This window comes from Neophocaena asiaeorientalis, unplaced genomic scaffold (genome assembly GCF_003031525.2).
Source record: "Neophocaena asiaeorientalis asiaeorientalis breed wild unplaced genomic scaffold, Neophocaena_asiaeorientalis_V1.1 scaffold91, whole genome shotgun sequence".
NCBI lineage: Eukaryota > Metazoa > Chordata > Mammalia > Artiodactyla > Phocoenidae > Neophocaena > Neophocaena asiaeorientalis.
The window spans coordinates 2,126,334-2,144,070 of NW_020173198.1; the positions used below are offsets into that span (position 1 = coordinate 2,126,334).

At 53.8% G+C, this 17,737-nt stretch overlaps 2 protein-coding genes across 11 annotated transcripts; one reads left to right on the forward strand and one right to left on the reverse strand.

Moving 5' to 3' along the window:
• Positions 1-230: 230 nt before the first annotated feature.
• ATXN2L (ataxin 2 like) lies at positions 231-11,627 on the forward strand. 10 transcript variants are annotated; one of them, XM_024744322.1, is made up of 23 exons: positions 309-822; positions 2,323-2,359; positions 2,577-2,633; positions 2,726-2,797; positions 3,197-3,347; positions 3,750-3,874; positions 4,729-4,820; positions 5,270-5,470; positions 6,081-6,256; positions 6,427-6,537; positions 7,097-7,291; positions 7,380-7,451; positions 7,699-7,769; positions 7,946-8,241; positions 8,320-8,389; positions 8,768-8,914; positions 9,039-9,111; positions 9,205-9,392; positions 9,744-9,873; positions 9,964-10,085; positions 10,251-10,463; positions 10,590-10,833; positions 10,983-11,627. In XM_024744322.1, exons 1-23 carry the CDS (start codon positions 530-532, stop codon positions 11,135-11,137), a joined length of 3,291 nt encoding a protein of 1,096 aa, XP_024600090.1. In that variant the 5' UTR covers positions 309-529; the 3' UTR covers positions 11,138-11,627. The 10 variants fall into 10 exon arrangements, 8 of the variants coding, with proteins under 8 accessions (XP_024600088.1, XP_024600090.1, XP_024600084.1 ...); XR_003003195.1 differs by having other exon boundaries at positions 530-822; positions 10,590-11,142; positions 11,255-11,627; XR_003003196.1 differs by having other exon boundaries at positions 530-822; positions 10,590-11,142; positions 11,384-11,627.
• A 2,587-nt stretch (positions 11,628-14,214) lies between these two features.
• Positions 14,215-17,661, reverse strand: TUFM (Tu translation elongation factor, mitochondrial). The gene is made up of 10 exons (XM_024744459.1): positions 17,510-17,661; positions 17,210-17,404; positions 16,559-16,725; positions 16,244-16,348; positions 15,988-16,152; positions 15,708-15,840; positions 15,520-15,624; positions 15,270-15,421; positions 15,061-15,180; positions 14,215-14,578 (listed from the first exon to the last, which is right to left on the reverse strand). The coding sequence occupies exons 1-10, from the start codon at positions 17,550-17,552 to the stop codon at positions 14,405-14,407; spliced, it is 1,359 nt and encodes a 452-aa protein (XP_024600227.1). The 5' UTR covers positions 17,553-17,661; the 3' UTR covers positions 14,215-14,404.
• Between the last annotated feature and the right edge of the window lie 76 nt (positions 17,662-17,737).

The window sequence follows — 17,737 nt, forward strand, 5'->3', positions numbered from 1 at the left end:
GATGCTCATTGTGAAGCGACAGCGGTTGGCAGCCTTTCGGGCTCCTTGAGACCTAGAGACCATAAGTCCTTGGCGCGCGTGAGCGCCCGCGCTGCTCTTTCCCAACTCCAAAGGCGAGGGGCGCGAGATTCACCTTTTTTTATTCTCGCCTCTCCCGCCCGGAGCTAAACGCCCCGGTGCGCGCGGACAGCTCGCGCCGCCTCTCCCTCCTCTCCCCCACCTTCGGGAGCTCCCGCCCGGGCGCTCTTCCCCCTCCCCTTTCCCCGGCGACGCGCACGCGCGCCAAGCCGGCTCGCGCCCTCTTGCTTTCCTCCGGCCCGCGAGACCCCCTCCCCTTCCGCCTCGCGGCGCTTCCTCGCACCGCGATCTTCTCTCTCCACCCCCGACACCGCGGGGCTCGCCCCCGCCCGCCAACGGCGGGTCCCCAGCTTCCCAGTCCCCGTCGTTTCCCGCGCTCTCCGGCGGGGGCCCAGCCCCGGCTTCCTCTCTCCCTCCCTTCCCCCTAATTCCCCTTCCGGACGCTGCCATCATGTTGAAGCCTCAGCCGCCACAACAGACCTCCCAGCCCCAGCAGCCGCCCCCCACGCAACAGGCCGTGGCCCGCCGGCCTCCCGGGGGCACCAGCCCTCCCAACGGCGGCCTCCCGGGGCCCCTGGCCTCCACCTCGGCTCCCCCAGGGCCTCCCGCCGCTGCCTCCCCCTGCTTGGGGCCTGCAGCCGCTGCCGGGAGCGGGCTCCGCCGGGGAGCTGAGAGCATCTTGGCGCCGCCGCCGCAGCAGCAACATCAGGAGAGGCCAGGGGCAGCGGCCATCGGCAGCGCCAGGTGAGGATGGGTGGGTTTCCGGGCGCTGGAGCCGAGGTGGCTGAGACACCGCGCGAGGCGGACTTCCAGCCTGGCCACCTTTGAGGGGCGCCAGGGGGAGTGGGGAAACCCCGGGACGCTGGGGTTGGGCCCCTCAGGTCCAAACAGGTCGGAGGAAAAGGGCCCCCGGATGGCCACCGGGGCATTTAGGGGCCGTGTTCACCTCTGCGAGCCTAGTCAGGGCTCGAGACCTGGGTTTTAAGGGCAGGCAGGGCGCATCCCGCCAGCGGCGTCGGAACGAGGAGTTTGGGGGGGGGGGATGAAGAGGTGATCGGGGTCCCCGGCTCCATTACCACGAAGGGTCTGGCGGTCCCCGGCTTCAGCCAATGGGGAGTCAGCTGCGGGAAGGGGTCCCTGGCCGTAGCCAATGGAGGGGGGCGCGCGGCCCACAGTTTGGCCAATGGGGAGGGAGGGACTTGGGAGCGAGTTGCTACCTCCCTCTTCCCAGTCTGGCCAGTAGGAGGGGAGCAGGGTGGGCGGGGGGACGGAAGGAGGGACGAAGCTGGGAGGACTGCGGGTCGGGAACCTCCAGCGCGCGCGCGCGCTCTTCCCCTACGTGTGTGCGGATGCTGTGTCTTATGACCCGGCCATTCTCCAGCCCCGGGTAACATATAGGGCAGCTGCTGGGAGTGTGCGTGGACGGGATCGCCTGGTGTTCTTGGATGAGTGGTGGACACCCCACTCGGTTTCTTCTGTGTGTGGGTGTATGGAATTGAGAGTGGAGGTACACGCAGGCGCAATGGGTTCTGATCGCGTGAGGGGGGGGGTTGGAAGAGGCCCGTGGACTTTAGTGCGCAGGCGCAGACCGGGCGAGGCTTCCCGGTGGATAGGTTTTGCGGCTGCGCTGTCCCCCAGCCCCGCCAACGGCCCCCCTGATCGCCCTCTTCAACCGCTGGTTACATCACCCAGCGAGGAGCAGGGTTACCGGGCGATAGGTGACCCCTCCCAGAGTGGGTAACAGGCTGAATGAGTAAAGAAGTCGAGAAGGGTGGATTATAGAGGGAGTACCCCCATCCTCCAGGGTTTAGGACGTAAAAATGATGGTCTTTTCTGTTTCGGAAGTAATATGCCTGAGCTAGGTAGTTCCAAATCTGCACTCTGTGAGTTTCCACCTTTACATCGGGGGTGGGTTATTTGTTGTCGAATATTGTAGCATTTGTCTTTTGGAAGCATGCAGCCCTGGCCCTCTTGCAGAAAGTGAGATGGTTGTGTTGAATTGGCTCTTAAAGCAATTGACAACTGTTGATGATTGACTGGCATTTGGAGAAAATGGCCTTTAATGCCTGTGTTTCTTTCTCTATAAAGTGAGAATTTGAAAATCTTGTTGATTAATTGGTTTGTACCCTAAATGATCATCTTCACATGGCATCTGGCTCTAGCATACCAAGTTCTTTGAAATCAGTTGTATAAGAGGGATTGAACATATTTAAATAACTAGTTTCTCATTTCTTTCTCTTACAGGGGACAAAGCACAGGAAAGGGACCCCCACAGTCACCGGTGAGTGCCTTTTCCCCCCTGCCTAAGGTACAGAGACCTAAAAGATGTATATGTGGGGGTATAGGGCAGATTAGGTGCAGAAATAGTCAGATGGGTTCAGAAGCGCAAGGGGCACAGCACATACAAGGTGGGTGTGCATGGAATGTGGACATTTTGAAGGAAGGTGAGATGGTGACTGGCTGTTCCTTTATTTGTCCCTCTCCTGTGTTACTGACAGGTGTTTGAGGGTGTCTACAACAATTCCAGAATGCTGCATTTCCTTACAGCTGTTGTGGTAAGTGGGTACCTAACCCCTAGGCTGAGGAATGTAAATGCATCAGTTTGCTAGAGGCACTCTTCTTACCCGCCCCCGCCCCCCCCTTTCAGGGCTCCACTTGTGATGTAAAGGTAAAGAATGGTACCACCTATGAAGGTATCTTCAAGACACTGAGCTCAAAGGTCAGTGTATTCAAATTAGCTTAGCTTTGGAGTTACATGGGAGGAAGAGGGGGAGAATGAAATAGGCTCAGTTGCAGATATAAATTGAGTGGTGTTGGTCAGCATTGTGGCTGTACTCATTTTTGTAGGCCTGTGCCAGAGTAGTGCTGCATGCACTTAAAAGATATGGGTTTGAGATTTGAGGGCTCAGTACTATGATGTGAAAATGCTCAACTTTAAAGATGTGAATTTTTAAGTTTGGGACTTTGGCTAAGTCCTGTGGCTGGTGTTGAGCAGACAGTGCACGTGAGAATGTGGTGTTGGGGAAAGTTTAGAAAGGGTAAAACAAAAGTAGTCGTATTTTTGTCTTCACATTTCTTGATCCTGACCCTTGGGTGTTGGGAAATGGGACTTTTGTAGTTTGAACTGGCAGTAGACGCTGTGCACCGGAAAGCATCGGAGCCAGCAGGTGGTCCTCGTCGGGAAGACATTGTGGACACCATGGTGTTTAAGCCAAGTGATGTCATGCTTGTCCACTTCCGAAATGTTGACTTCAATTATGCTACTAAAGGTATATTTTTGGGCCAGGGTGTTATGTCAGACCCACTTCTTGAGTAGAGGGCAGAGAACGTGATGACTTGTTTCTCCTCCTCCCTCCCCCTCTTTACCATCTTCCTTTATCTCTGAGGAAGATGGCTAGATTTTTCTTCTTGAGACTGTGTCTTAGTGTCTGAGATGCAGGGGAAGGAGTTTCCACCCTGTGTTGTGGTTCTTCATAGTCTCCTTGCTTTGCTTCCAACTCCTTGTTCCTTCTGAACTCTTAGAATGAGGCTTTTTATGCTGTACCCCCCCTTGCCCCCACCCTCCAGACTCTGGCACACAGAAACTTTTCTTTACTCCCGTGGTGGGAGGGGTGTTGGAAAGAAGGCTGTGAAATACCACCTGACTCCTGATCTTCAATCTGCCCACACAGACAAGTTCACTGATTCAGCCATTGCCATGAACTCGAAAGTGAATGGGGAGCACAAGGAGAAGGTGCTTCAGCGCTGGGAGGGGGGCGACAGCAACAGCGATGACTACGACCTGGAGTCTGACATGGTACAGTCTCCTTCCCTGAGAACCTGAGAGCTGGGGAGCTCTGCTACCAGAATGTGGGTTGTTGACACTACATAATTCTTGGAACCAAGAGTTGCTGGGGTGGGCGGGGGGATCTCTTTTACTATTGCTTGTTGATGGCAGTTAGATTCCAATGGAAAAGTACAGAAAATAACAAAACAGAAATACCTGTTCTTCCATCATCTGTGATTGACAGCTGTTAACCTTTGCTTCAAGTCAGTTTCTTTCCAGCCTGGAAAAAAAAAAAAATATATAGATGAGATTGAGTACTGTGTAGGCCCATTTTCCTTTCTCAAAACAACTACTGTGACCATTTAAAGTTGCTCATTAGTGAGCACATTGTTATTTCACTGCATTAATTTGTCTAAAATTTACTTTTCTTGCTTATAGAGTTTGAATTTTTCATGTTGGTCTGTGGATTTAGTCATTGCTCTTAACTGTTGTGTATTGTCCTATTTATATACATGTACATGTATGTATACACAACAAATTGTATTTATCCCTTTCCATACTGATTGGTGTTTCTTTGGGCATTATTTTGGTATTGAAAATAGCGCCTTAGTGAATTGTTAGAACATGTATCCCCATGTACGTATGTCAGAATTTCCCTGGGATATAAACCTGGAAACGGATGTTAGGTCTTAAAGACTTCTCTTTTGCTAGATATTGCCGGTTTGTACTACAGTCCGTAGTACTAGTTGACATTCCCACCAGCTGTGTTCCTTTTTTCACTCTTGATTTGGTCAGATTTTTAATCTTTCAACCTGATGGATGACAAAGACAGGTTATTGTTGCTTTCCTTCCTGGGTTTTAAAACATTCTCCCTTTTCCTTTAGTCCAATGGATGGGACCCCAATGAAATGTTCAAGTTCAATGAGGAGAACTACGGCATAAAGACCACCTATGACAGCAGTCTCTCTTCTTACACGTGAGTGTCTTTTGGTACTTCTCATGTGGTACAGCTTGAGGTGTGGGGTCATCAAGAGAAGGCGGGTGGGTCTGTAGGTGGAACATAGCTTTTGTACATGCTTTTCTGGGTGCTGGGTTGCCCACTCTCCACTCCTGATCTGCCTGTGAACTGCTCCCGCAGAGGTTTTCTCTTTTAACCTTGATTCCATGAGTAGAATTAACTGCTTTCTTGTCGATACTTTTCCTCTAAAACCTTGACAGATTTATATATGTGTCTAAGTGTCCCTCAGATTCAGAGATAGGCCTTGCTGCGCTGCCTGGGACCCCTCCTAAATGCCAGTTCAATACATGCTGAGTTGTTGAAGGGTTTAAGCACCTACATATCTGAGCTGGTGATGGGACTGATAGAAATATCTTCCCTTTTTCCCCTCTTGTCCTGTGGCACTGGGATGGTCGTGGTCCTCTCAGGGTGCCCTTAGAGAAGGACAACTCAGAAGAATTTCGTCAGCGGGAGCTGCGTGCAGCCCAGTTGGCTCGAGAGATTGAATCGAGCCCCCAGTACCGCCTGCGGATCGCCATGGAGAACGATGACGGGCGCACCGAGGAGGAGAAGCACAGTGCAGTTCAGCGACAGGGTTCAGGGCGAGAGAGCCCCAGCTTGGCATCTAGGTGATTACTAGGGGTGGCTGGTCCGTGTGGGGCTCACCGTGTGGGCCAGGGCTTGGGCCAAGAGCTCGGTATACTCTTGTTGAAGCCTCACAGCCATATAGGTTTGTACATAGTTATTCCCAGTTCTTAGGTTTAGGAGACTGAAGTCTAGAATCATTAGGTAATTTGCCCAAGGTAACAAGGCTAAAGCTTATGGATTAAGGACAGGTTTTTTTCAGCTTTTTGATACATGTTCTTTTTTCCTCTGCATATTCATTCATATGTTTTTCTACCCTTCACTTTATGAAAATGAAACCAAAGTGTATAGTGTCTTATAAAAGCTGCACCTTAAACCACAGTGTGAAACTACCTTTCTTGTAGGCCAGGAGGGTTAGGATTGTGGAGTACTGGCTGCTTTGTTCTGGTCAGGGGTTGATGCAACATAAGGGCATAATCCTGGAGTCACAGAACACATAACCAGGACAGTTCGTCAAGTGAAAGAGTGCAGACAGCTGAAGCCGGGCATGGATGTGTGTGTGTGTTGAGGCAGGAGGTAGACTTTAGGAGGAGGGCTTCATCTTTGTAAAATGTGTTTTGTGGCTACTTAATGTTATTTGAACTCTCTCCCCAGGGAGGGAAAGTATATCCCTCTACCCCAACGAGTTCGGGAAGGTCCCCGGGGAGGAGTTCGATGCAGTAGTTCTCGGGGTGGCCGGCCTGGCCTTAGCTCTTTGCCACCTCGTGGCCCTCACCATCTTGACAATAGCAGCCCTGGCCCAGGTTCTGAGACACGCGGTATCAATGGAGGTGAGTTATGAAGCAGACTTGCTGGGGGCAGGGAACAGGAAGGTAAGGAGGTGGGGAAGACAATTAAAAGGATTTAGATGGGTTAGAAGTAAGGTGTGTTGATGGTAATGTAATAGCAAGAACTCTGCCTCTTTTTTCCCATCTTTAAAAAAAAAAAAAAAAAAAATTAGGCCCTTCCCGCATGTCCCCTAAGGCACAGCGGCCTCTGAGAGGTGCCAAGACTCTGTCTTCCCCCAGCAGCAGGCCTTCTGGAGAAGCTTCTGTTCCACCTCCTCCTGCAGGTAAGATTCCAGTGGTGTTACGTGAAGAAATGGATAGAAATTTGTGAAGGGATGTAAATATGTCAGTTGTTAGAATGCTGGGATGGGAGACAGTTTCGAGATGTGATGAAAGGTGTTTTGGAAGCTTGGATTTATGCTTTTTAGGAAATAATTTTTCAGTTTCCCTCGTGCAGAAATCCCAGCGTGGCAATCCATGGGTTGTATCTGGCCGGCAGATGTCTTTTGTTTAAATTAGTTGCCAACATTTTAAGACAGGAGAAAACATAGAAAATTTCTAACTTCTTTTGAAATACAGAAAGTTCTGCCAACACTGAACCTGTCTTGCTGCATAGCTCTGGTTCGCTGGCTGGAACTGAGTCATGCCTGTCCCTTTCAGCATTCCAGTCTTCCATGGTAGACATGAAGCCATTTTACCTGCTTACCCTATCTGCCTTGCCCTTCTAAGTATTTAGGTGTGTGACCTTGTGGATAAACTTTTCTTGGTGTTTCTGGTGAGTCCCCGGTACCCATTGCTCATTGGCCAGCAGTGACTATCACGTTGCTCTCCCTTTTCTTCCAGTAGGCCGGATGTACCCCCCGCGCTCTCCCAAGTCAGCTGCCCCTGCCCCAATCTCAGCTTCCTGTCCTGAGCCTCCCATCGGCTCAGCAGTACCGACCTCTTCAGCTTCCATCCCCGTGACATCATCAGTTGGGGATCCTGGAGTAGGCTCCATTTCCCCAGCTTCTCCAAAGATCTCACTGGCACCCACAGATGGTAAGAGCCACCTGCTTGAGGGCCGTGGACAGTGGGAAGTGTGGTTCTGGAGAGAAGGGCCTTCATGCATCTCTCCTTTCTTGTTCAGTAAAAGAACTCCCAGCCAAGGAACCTGGGAGAACGCTGGAGTCCCAGGAGCTGTCCCGGATAGCAGGGAAAGGTGAGGATTTTTTTTTTTTTTTTTTTTCTGCCAGAGTCTATTACCCCTTGGATTAGGACAGCCTTTCAGTTAGGAAAGTTGTTGGAATTCAGAAGAAGACAATGTGTATCAGCCCTCTGATCCTAAGTTAAAGGGCTCTAAAGAGCTCTTCTTCTTGTTTTCCGTGGTTTCTTGTCCTTTGGGATGCTGTGTAGCCACCTTCGAGAAAAGAAATGTATATTTTTTCCTTTTTTGGTATTTCTCATAGTCCCTGGCCTTCAGAATGAGCAGAAACGCTTTCAACTGGAAGAACTGAGAAAATTTGGGGCCCAGTTTAAGGTGAGAAAAGTGTGGGAATGAGCTAGGATGTTAGGATGGAGATGAAGGGGGTTTATGGAATAGGCACTGGGTGGCACCAAGGGGTGAGAGCAAGCAAAGATGAAGGAAGGAAGGTGGGCTTGCGGTCTGGACTGGACAGTACTCTGTACGTTGTGTATGTGTTTCTCTCCTTCCAGCTTCAGCCCAGTAGCTCCCCTGAGACCAGCCTGGATCCTTTTCCTCCCCGGATCCTAAAGGAGGAGGCCAAAGGGAAGGAGAAGGAGGTTGATGGTCTTTTGGCTTCAGAGCCCATGGGGTCCCCTGTTTCCTCCAAGACAGAATCCATATCGGATAAGGAGGACAAACCACCCCTGCCACCAGCAGGAGGCGCCGAAGGGCCGGATCAGCCCCCACCACCTTGCCCAAGCCAAACCAGTAGCCCCCCAGTGGGCCTCATCAAGGGAGATGACAAGGATGAGGGCCCTGTTGCTGAGTGAGTGGGGTGGGGAGCTGGGTGGGTATCGGGTGATGAGGGGAAACCGTGAGGATTTACTTTATTTTTCTCTCATAGACAAGTGAAGAAGTCAACATTGAACCCTAATGCCAAGGAGTTCAATCCCACTAAGCCGCTGCTGTCTGTGGTGAGATGGGCTCGGGGCATGTGGGCTTCGGGTTCCGTGAGGGAGACTTGGGAGCAGGTGCTAGAGCAGTGCGGGGCGGGGGGCACCTGACTGTCAGGCAGCGAGAGGTGACAGAGTCTGGTAGTTAGGAGCACGGGCCCACTGACTCTGCGTGATCCTCTGTGCCTGCAAGCTTTGTGATCTTAGGCCACTTAACCTCTCTGTCTCAGTTTCCTCACCTGTAATTTGAGAAAGCTCATCTCATAGGGTTTGACGTGAGGCTTAACCAAGAAAAAGCATAGGATGTGTTTGGCACACAGCACGCTGTGGATGCTGTTGACTGGGGGGGTACGAAAGTCATTAAGATACCTTACACGTGTCCTCCTTTGTCTCTCACAGAATAAATCCACCAGTACTCCAACTTCTCCTGGGCCCCGGACTCATTCAACTCCCTCCATCCCGGTGCTGACAGCAGGCCAGAGTGGGCTATATAGCCCCCAGTACATTTCCTACATACCTCAGATCCACATGGGACCAGCTGTTCAGGTGAGAGAAGAGACTGGGTGGCCCAGGGTAAGAGGTTTGGCTGGGCTACCTGAGGGACCGAGTCACACCTGTTCTGAGCATTTATGAGCAAGTCGTTCAGTCTCACCTGTGTTTTTGTCCCTAGGCACCTCAGATGTATCCATATCCTGTGTCCAACTCAGTGCCTGGACAGCAGGGCAAGTACCGGGGAGCAAAAGGTGAGCAGGGTCAGGAGGGGCAGGCGGTGGCACTGCCTAGTGCCTGCTGGCAGATGGAGCTTGAGCTCTGCACTATTTTCCCCCCACTGGCAGGCTCCCTGCCCCCCCAGCGCTCGGACCAACACCAGCCAGCCTCAGCCCCTCCGATGATGCAGGCCGCCGCCGCCGCTGGCCCCCCTCTGGTGGCTGCCACACCTTATTCTTCCTACATCCCCTACAATCCACAGCAGTTCCCAGGCCAGCCCGCCATGATGCAGCCCATGGCCCACTACCCCTCGCAGGTGACTGAGATGCGGGAGGAGAGAGGGGTGCAGAGCTCCCGCTTCTTAGAAAGCCCGTCTTCTCCATCTCCCAGACTCCGGGAGCTGGCGAGGGAGGCAGGCAGAGTTCTGGGTGGTGGTGTCCCACTTGGGCTTCAGTCCTGGCTCTGGTAAGACCTGTGCAAGGCAGTGGATCCCTGGGCCTTAGTAGTGCTACACTTTACAGGGAAAAAGACTTAGTAGGGTTACTGTGAACCGGAAGCAGGGTGGTCGTGTTGAGACCAGGGCAGCGCTGTTCCCAGGGTGCTCGGCAGCAGGCTACGCCTCCCGAGCCCTCCGCCGTGCCGACCGCTCCTCTCCTTGCTCCTCCAGCCGGTGTTTGCCCCCATGCTTCAAAGCAACCCACGCATGCTGACGTCGGGGAGCCATCCCCAGGCCATTGTGTCATCCTCCACCCCTCAGTACCCTTCTGCAGAGCAGCCCACCCCCCAAGCCCTTTATGGTGAGTTCTGTACCCTCCCCCCTCCAGGCTGTGCTCCTCGGCCCCCTCCAGCGTGCTCAGCCCTGATTCTCTCCCCCTTTCCTGCTGTAGCCACTGTTCACCAGTCCTATCCACACCATGCCACGCAGCTCCATGCCCACCAGCCGCAGCCGGCCACCACGCCTACTGGGAGCCAGCCGCAGTCCCAGCATGCAGCCCCCAGTCCCGTCCAGGTGCCTGCCATGGGGGATCCAAGTGGGCGGGGCAGGAATGAGTGGCTGCAAGAGGGATAGGGTAGGGATCATTCCCCAGCGGGGAGGGAGGACCAGGGGTCAGCAAGTGGTAGGCCGGGGGACCGGAGAATGAAGTGGCACTGACCCTCCACTTCTCCTTGACAGCACCAGGCGGGGCAGGCCCCACACCTGGGCAGTGGACAGCCACAGCAGAACCTGTACCACCCAGGGGCCCTGACAGGCACGCCGCCTTCTCTGCCGCCGGGACCTTCTGCGCAGTCCCCTCAGAGCAGCTTCCCCCAGCCAGCCGCTGTGTATGCTATCCATGCCCACCAGCAGCTGCCCCACGGCTTCACCAACATGGCCCATGTTACCCAGGTAAGAGCCCACGTGACCTGCTTTGCCACAAGGACCTGAACCCTCAGTGCACCTTTCACTTCAGGCTCCTGACACTGGGATTTTCAGAGCCCGTGTCTGAAAGGTGCCGCTTTTTGTTCTCTGCAGGCCCATGTCCAAACTGGAATCACAGCAGCCCCGCCCCCTCACCCTGGGGCTCCCCACCCGCCCCAGGTGATGCTGCTGCACCCACCCCAGAGCCATGGGGGCCCCCCCCAAGGCGCGGTGCCCCAGAGTGGGGTGCCTGCACTCTCAGCTTCCACACCCTCACCCTATCCCTACATCGGACACCCCCAAGGTGAGCAGCCTGGCCAGGCGCCTGGATTTCCAGGAGGAGCCGATGACAGGATTCGTGAGTTCTCGTTAGCTGGGGGAATTTGGCATGGAAGAGCTGATGGGCTGCAGGTGGGGCAGGATGCACGGGTTCTGGGTGGGGAGTGAGGGGTCTTGGAGGCAGGGCTGTCCCACAGGGCGCCTGCCGACCTGCACCTGTCTGTGAAGTATGTAGGGTGGGCAGAAGCCACAGTCGCCGCCGCCAGGGGCTTGCTCCTGGCTCTGTCCTTTGCTTCCCTCCGTCCTCGCTCAGTTGTGATCCAGCAGCCCCCCTCCCCACTGCCTCCCCAGCTCTCAGTGACCCCGACTGTCTCCTGACTTAGCCGAGGTAAGGTCAGCGCAGCAGACAGGGCCAGGCTGGGGTGTGGGGGGCTGAGCTGGGCACATGAGGAAGGGCTCTGGCTCACTGGGAAACGGCGATTGATCTGTGCTTCTGACAGCCCCATGAGACACCTTGAGGAGGCGCTCCTACCAGCACTGCCCCACACCCCGCACTGGACGGCACTGGATGCAGGGACAGCTGCTTGGGTTCTAATGCTCCTGCTCTCTTCTCTTTCCCCTCCAACCAGTTCAATCTCATCCCTCCCAGCAGCTCCCCTTCCACCCCCCGGGGAACTGAAGATTGTCCTGGCCGCGACCTGAGACCTCCATGAGTGGAGGGAAGAGTGACCTATGTCTCTTCCCCCAGCAGCTCGGACCAGTCCCAGCCCCCCAATCCCCCTTTCCCCCCGGGGGCGGGGGGAGCTGGGGAATTCCTGCCAAGCACCTTGAATGGGAAGGGGGGCCTCAAAGTGGGCAGGGCCGGGGTCCAGCGGGGGTACTTTTATTTTCTATTATTTATAACCTCAGACTTGGGCCCCCTGTTCTTTCTTCCCCATTAACTTGAATGACCTGCGTGAGAGACACAGATGCCCCACAAAGGATGGTTGGACAAGGACTTTTACTTTTTATTACATAAAAATATTTAAAAAAAATTAAAAAAAATAAAATTTTAAACTAACTTAACCCGCTTATAGTTTCCTCTTTGGAGAATAGTGAGATCGCAGCTCAGTTTTACGTGGTTCCCAAGGTGGGGCAGTGTAACGGTACAGCCCAAAGATGCCTTTCTGGCTCTGTAAGTGCTACACAGGTCACCCAGTCTCTGGCTGTTTCTCCCCTCAAAGTTGGCCTCGTAGGTATGGTTTGAGGTTTTCATTTCTAATATAAGTACTTCATGAGTTAATGTCTACCTCTTTACACTGAAAAGTACATTTAGTGTTTTGGGCCACTGGAAGTAAGGGCCTGACTGGTACACAGCTGAGAGGTCTTCGGTGTGGGTGAGAGCTGTGAGATGAAGCTGCTGGTGAAAGTGGGGAGAGGGCTGAACTGAGCCAGGCTGAGGGGAGCAGGAGCTAAATGAGGAAGAGGGGAGGCAAGTATGGGATGGAGAAATAACAGGCTGCAGAAGAGGGGGTTGTTTCAGAGACGGAATTCTTACTATAGGACCTGGCCTTGGTTTCTTGTCTATAAAGTGAAGATTTCACCCTTAGAGGTTAGAGGATGGGACTGGTGTTCAGTTATAGGCAGAGAAAATTGGCTGAGACCAGGGCAGGAAGAATGAAGTTAGATATTGGGGGAGAATTCCCAGGTGTGAGTATCTGAAACCTGGTATTTGGCAGGCATGGCACTGGGGAAGACAGGCGAGGTGTTTAAAGAGGCGAGTAGAGAAAGGGGTTATCTGTAGCAGCTAACTGGCTGTTAAAAACGGGCTGGTGTGGGGTTCCAAGAGACTGGAGCTGTCTTAGGGGCCATCCGTTGGGGTTGGGAGGCAGCCCATGATGGAAGAAACAGGAGCAGGAAAGCCTTCAATTGGGTTCCTGATGTTTGCAGTGCAGATGGAGACAGGTTTCTGTAGTCCTGGGAGAGGTGTAATTGCAGGCATTCCTGAGTAGCCCTTCTGATGATCATTTATTCCTAAGAGCAGAAGTCTTGAAGTTGGAAGGGAACTAAGCCTCTCCCTCCGTCAGGAATCCTGTGAAACCCTTCAGCCTCACCTTGGACACTGAAGAGGGTAAAACAAGTAACCTCGCTTTACTGTTGGACAGTACTTTTCATGAAGTTCCTTTGTCATCTCAAGTTTGCCTCGTTCTGGAATCACCGATCAGGCTTTTTCAAAACAGCTCTCAGGTTGGGCCCAAGACCACCCTCCTTTCTGAGCTGCTTGTGAACAGGTTGTCGGTCCTGAATATACTCATTTGTCAGGATCCAAGTTTGAAAGGGTGCCCATTAATCCCTGCTGAATGTTACCTTTTTTGTTGGGGGTCAGCATCTGACCGGTAATTTCAAGTTTTTATAAGTCGCAGCACTTTTTTCTTTTGGGCCATGCCATGCAGCTTGTGGTATCTTAGTTCCCCGACCAGGGATTGAACCCTGGCCCTGGGCAGTGAAAGCAGAGTCCTAACCACTGGACTGCCGGGGAATTCCCCCAAATCTCAGCATTCTACTCCCTGTGTATTTGATAAACAGACCTTGTTAATGTTAAATATAAGTAAATGTTGAAAATGAAACTTTCATGCTATAATTTTTTTTTAACTTGGACAAAATATTCACTTTCAGTATCCATAACTTCAGTTATGATTGATTGTTCCCAGCAGGACATGCTACAATTTCTCACTCCTGTTTGGAATTAGTAAATGGTGGTGATAACCCATCAAGCAAATTATGTATTTACCAAGTATATTTTATGTGCTGGGTAAGATACAGAGGTAAGATACAGTTCCCAGTATCAAGCTTAAATAAAGGCAGCTAGACATTAACAGCCTAGTTAACTACTCAGAGGAAACCAGGTGGGTTTGGCACCTGAACTGGGCCTGAGCTACAACCACTTTCCCGTTATCTCCCAAATATATATCCAAAATACAGCCTATTATATGTAGCGTTTTGCTAGGCAATCAGACAAAGCTCACAGAATAGCTTTCAATCCTAATTCAGCTTCTCTGCCTTTTCTCAAGTTGTCATGGCAGTGGTGACAACTTTAAGACAGGAGCTTTTCCACCCTGTACCATAGATGAACTCTTGAGGCTAGAGAGGTGATCTCAGTTCAAATGGCTCAGGGATCTCCCAAGCTATGTGTCCAGCTCCATTTTTTTTTTTTTTTTTTTTTTGCGGTACGCGGGCCTCTCATAGCTGCGGCCTCTCCCGTTGCGGAGCACAGGCTCCGGACGCGCAGGCTCAGCGGCCACGGCTCACGGGCCTAGCCGCTCCGCGGCATGTGGGATCTTCCTGGACCGGGGCATGAACCCGCGTCCTCTGCATCGGCAGGCGGACTCTCAACCACTGCGCCACCAGGGAAGCTCCAGCTCCAGTTTTATATTCCTCATCCTCTCCAGTGTGTACAAACAACACAAGGCAAACAAACTAGCTTTCTATTCACAGAACAGTTTATTGACCTACCTCACCTGGCCGGCCACGTGGCCCTCTGGCCAGGGGAAGTGTCAGTCTAGCCGCAACTCGGCTGGGCTGCAGCCTCTGCCCTGAGAAGGGGGCACGAGAGGCAGGAGAGAACACTGGCCAGGGCAGCCACACAAGACAGCCCCAGCAGAGGTCCAGACTCAGCTCCACTTGATGTTCTTGTCCGCCTCGGTCATGGCTGGCGTGTCAGTGACAAGGCCGGTGCCAATGGTCCGGTTGCCATCTCGCAGGGTGAAACGGTGGCCTTTTTCTAAGATCATTGGCTGCCGCAGGATTAGGGTGAGCTTCAGGTCCTCCCCGGGCATGGCAAGCTCCTGGAGGGCAGAGACAAGGACCACTCATGTTCTTCAGGGTGCCTCCATTCCCTATTTGTTTGCTACCAAGGAGGTTAAAGGTATGGGAAAATGAAGCAGGGTGACGATTCCTTCTGGGGATACCTTCATCCCAGCTGTTAGGCACATGCAAACAGCATATGCAAAGGCAGGAAAGGACTGGTGATTAGTGTTTCTAACATTTTTCTTGAGAAAAAAATGTTTAGGGAATTTTGGGTTATACAAGTTTCTTAGTTACAGGGCTTCTCTGAGCCCTTATGTAAAATACACTGGAACTCTCAACCACAGGAACTTTTCTGGGAAATCTTTGTGGGTAAATGCCACCAAAGCTAAGGAATACCGGATGAGGACTCATTCCCCCTAAATCCACTGATCCAGGCCCTTCCGTCACCAGTTCCACCTGCATCATCAGCCAGCTTCTCTTTAGGAGGGAAAAGTCCCCCACGCCGTCATATACATCGTACCTTCCCTGGAGGCAGGACAACCCGACAGGCCATGTCCCAAGTCAGGGAGAACATGACAGGCATGAAGTGGGATACAAAGGGCTTGTGGCGGCCACCCTCCTCCTTACTGAGGATGTACACCTGTGAGAGAAAACGACAGTGGAGCTGGGTGTGGCTCGAAGCACCAAGCCTCTCCACAGTGCCTGCCCACCATCACAGGGAGCCCTCACCTGTGCCTCCACCTTCTGGTGGGGCTGGATGGAACCTGGCTTGGCCATGACCAGGCCACGCCTTAGGTCCTCCCGCTTCAAGCCGCGGACCAGGGCCCCAAGGTTGTCGCCTGCCTCTGCCCTCTCCAGGCTCTTGTGGAACATCTCGATTCCTAGGAGGGAGGAGGGTGTGGGGCAGAGGGAAGGCACAGGGGTCTGCGAGGGGAGGGGTAATCCTGGAGCCCCTGGGTCCCAAGGCTTCCTTCTGTACCTGTCACCACACTGCGAATATTCTTGCTATGTCCCAGGAACTCACACTCATCTCCCCTCTTCAAAATGCCACGCTCTAGTGTGCCTGTCACCACCGTGCCCCGGCCTGGGAGAAACAGGACAGGATATCAGGGACCCCGGGTGAAGCTTCTGTGAGGGGAAGGGAGTGCAAATGAGCAGGGTCCTCACCGGGGATAGAGTACACTGACTCTATAGGCAGCAGGAAAGGCTTCTCCAGGTCCCGGGTGGGCACTGTGATGTGAGTGTCCACAGCATCCAGCAGCTTCTGCACAGACTTCAGGCCTAGCTCAGGGTCACGTTGCTATGAGCGGGAGGTGACAGGACGCTGAAACTTCCATTCTGCTCCTCTTACTTGCCAAGAGCCAGTCTCCAGACTCAGAGCAGAGCTCTGACGCCCATCCAGCCCCATCCCCAGCCAGCAGCAGCTCCTGCCCGACCCCGCCCTCACCTCAAGGGCACAGAGAGCAGAGCCAACGATGATCGGAGTCTCCTCCCCTTTGTAGCCCAACTCAGTGAGCAGTTCCCTGATCTCCAGCTCCACCAGCTCCACCATCTCAGAGTCCTGCACAGCATCCGCCTTGTTCACATACACCACCACATGCTCTACTCCAATCTGTAGGTGGGGAAAGACGTAGAGATGGTGTCCTGAGGGGCCCAACGCCGCCCCCCATTCCGCCTTCCACCCGTACCCAGGCTCTGAGTACCTGTTTGGCCAGTAATAAGTGTTCTCGGGTCTGGGGCATGGGGCCATCGTTGGCTGCCACCACCAGGATGCAGCCGTCGAGGGGAGCTGTGCCTGTGATCATATTCTAGGGAGAGGAGAGGAGAGGAAACACTCAGTGTAGGTCAGTGACCTCCCCAGCTCCCCAGCCACCTCCTTACCACCTGCTGTGACTGGCCAGGCCCACAGATCCATGATCTCAAAACCATACATCTCAAGTATCTTAACCTCCTCCCCACAAGCCTAACATTTTTCCCGAGGGGGGGCAGTTCCAGGCCCTGTCCCCAGCAGCTCCCACCTTAACGTAGTCTGCATGACCGGGACAGTCAGTGTGGGCGTAGTGGCGCGCAGCGGTGCTGTACTCCACGTGGGCGGCATTGATTGTGATACCTCGGGCTCGCTCCTCCGGGGCGTTGTCAATCTCCTCGTATTTCTTAAATTTGGCCCCACCTCCCTCGGCTAAAACTAACGGAAGGAAGGGAACACACATTTCACCTAAAATTCCACAGGTAGAGGAGGGGCTCAGGCCACACCCCTGGGCCCCTCCTTGAGCCCCTCCTACCTATACAAAGGACAGTCTGGGAGAAGCAGGCTTCCCAGACGCCCTCCTTCAACTCCTGGAGCAGAGGTAACTTCAGGTCAGAAAGAAAGGTTATAGGGCCTCAAGGGCCATCCCTGCGACTTCTCTAGGGTAACACCTCTGCTTACACGGCAGTCCCCAGGGCTGGAGGTAGGCCATTCGGGGTCCCCCAATTTATGCATCACAAACTTTTTCATGTCTACGGGAAATCTGTCTCCTGCATGCTGCAACCTACTGTCCGCCCGAGTTCCGGCGCCTGGGGTCACACTAAACACCTCTAGCAGCCTCTCCGCGGGTCCCACCTCCCTGGCTCCAGGTCCCGCCAGCAGAGCGGGCGCTGCCGGAAGCCTCCACCCCAACCCTGCTTACTTTTCGTGATGGCCGCGGTCAGTGTGGTCTTGCCGTGGTCTACGTGGCCAATGGTACCCACGTTTACATGGGGCTTGTCGCGCACATAGATCTTCTTGGCCTCCACAGCCAGGCCGCGGCACAAGAGGGGCAATGCCGGGCCCTTCAGCGGCCGCAAAAGGCCCTTCAGCAGTGGGGTCGGGCCGGCGCCGAGACCTGCCGGGGCAGAGGCTTGGAGTCAGGGCGCTGGTCTGAGCCCGGCCGCTCCCAAAGAACCCACGTGAACCCGGCCGCAATCGCCCCCCTCCCCCGCCCCCTCACCGCTGAAGAGGGGCGTCGCGCGCAGCACGGTCGAGGCCGCCATTGTGGTAGTACTGGTGCCCGGACTACTGTGTACCGGGCACTGGCGGCGGCGCGTGCAGTAAGCAAAGGGCAACTGTGGATGGAAGTCGCTTCCGGCGGAAGTGAGGGCCGAGAGGGCAAGTCTGGGAGTTTCTAGCCCCCAACCTCTATGGCCCCGTCAACTTCCGGGCGCGGGACGTAAGGCGT

Excerpts from the sequence above, each read along its gene's own strand:
- ATXN2L (XM_024744322.1), top strand. The coding sequence starts at position 530 with ATGTTGAAGCCTCAGCCGCCACAACAGACCTCCCAGCCCCAGCAGCCG. Across the intron at positions 2,634-2,725 it reads ATTTCCTTACAGCTGTTGTG|GGCTCCACTTGTGATGTAAA; the intron begins GTAAGTGGGTAC and ends CCCCCCTTTCAG. Across the intron at positions 3,875-4,728 it reads ACGACCTGGAGTCTGACATG|TCCAATGGATGGGACCCCAA; the intron begins GTACAGTCTCCT and ends CTTTTCCTTTAG.
- TUFM (XM_024744459.1), bottom strand. The coding sequence starts at position 17,552 with ATGGCGGCCTCGACCGTGCTGCGCGCGACGCCCCTCTTCAGCG. Across the intron at positions 15,841-15,987 it reads CTGCTCTCTGTGCCCTTGAG|CAACGTGACCCTGAGCTAGG; the intron begins GTGAGGGCGGGG and ends TCCCGCTCATAG. Across the intron at positions 15,625-15,707 it reads GTCAGTGTACTCTATCCCCG|GCCGGGGCACGGTGGTGACA; the intron begins GTGAGGACCCTG and ends TGTTTCTCCCAG.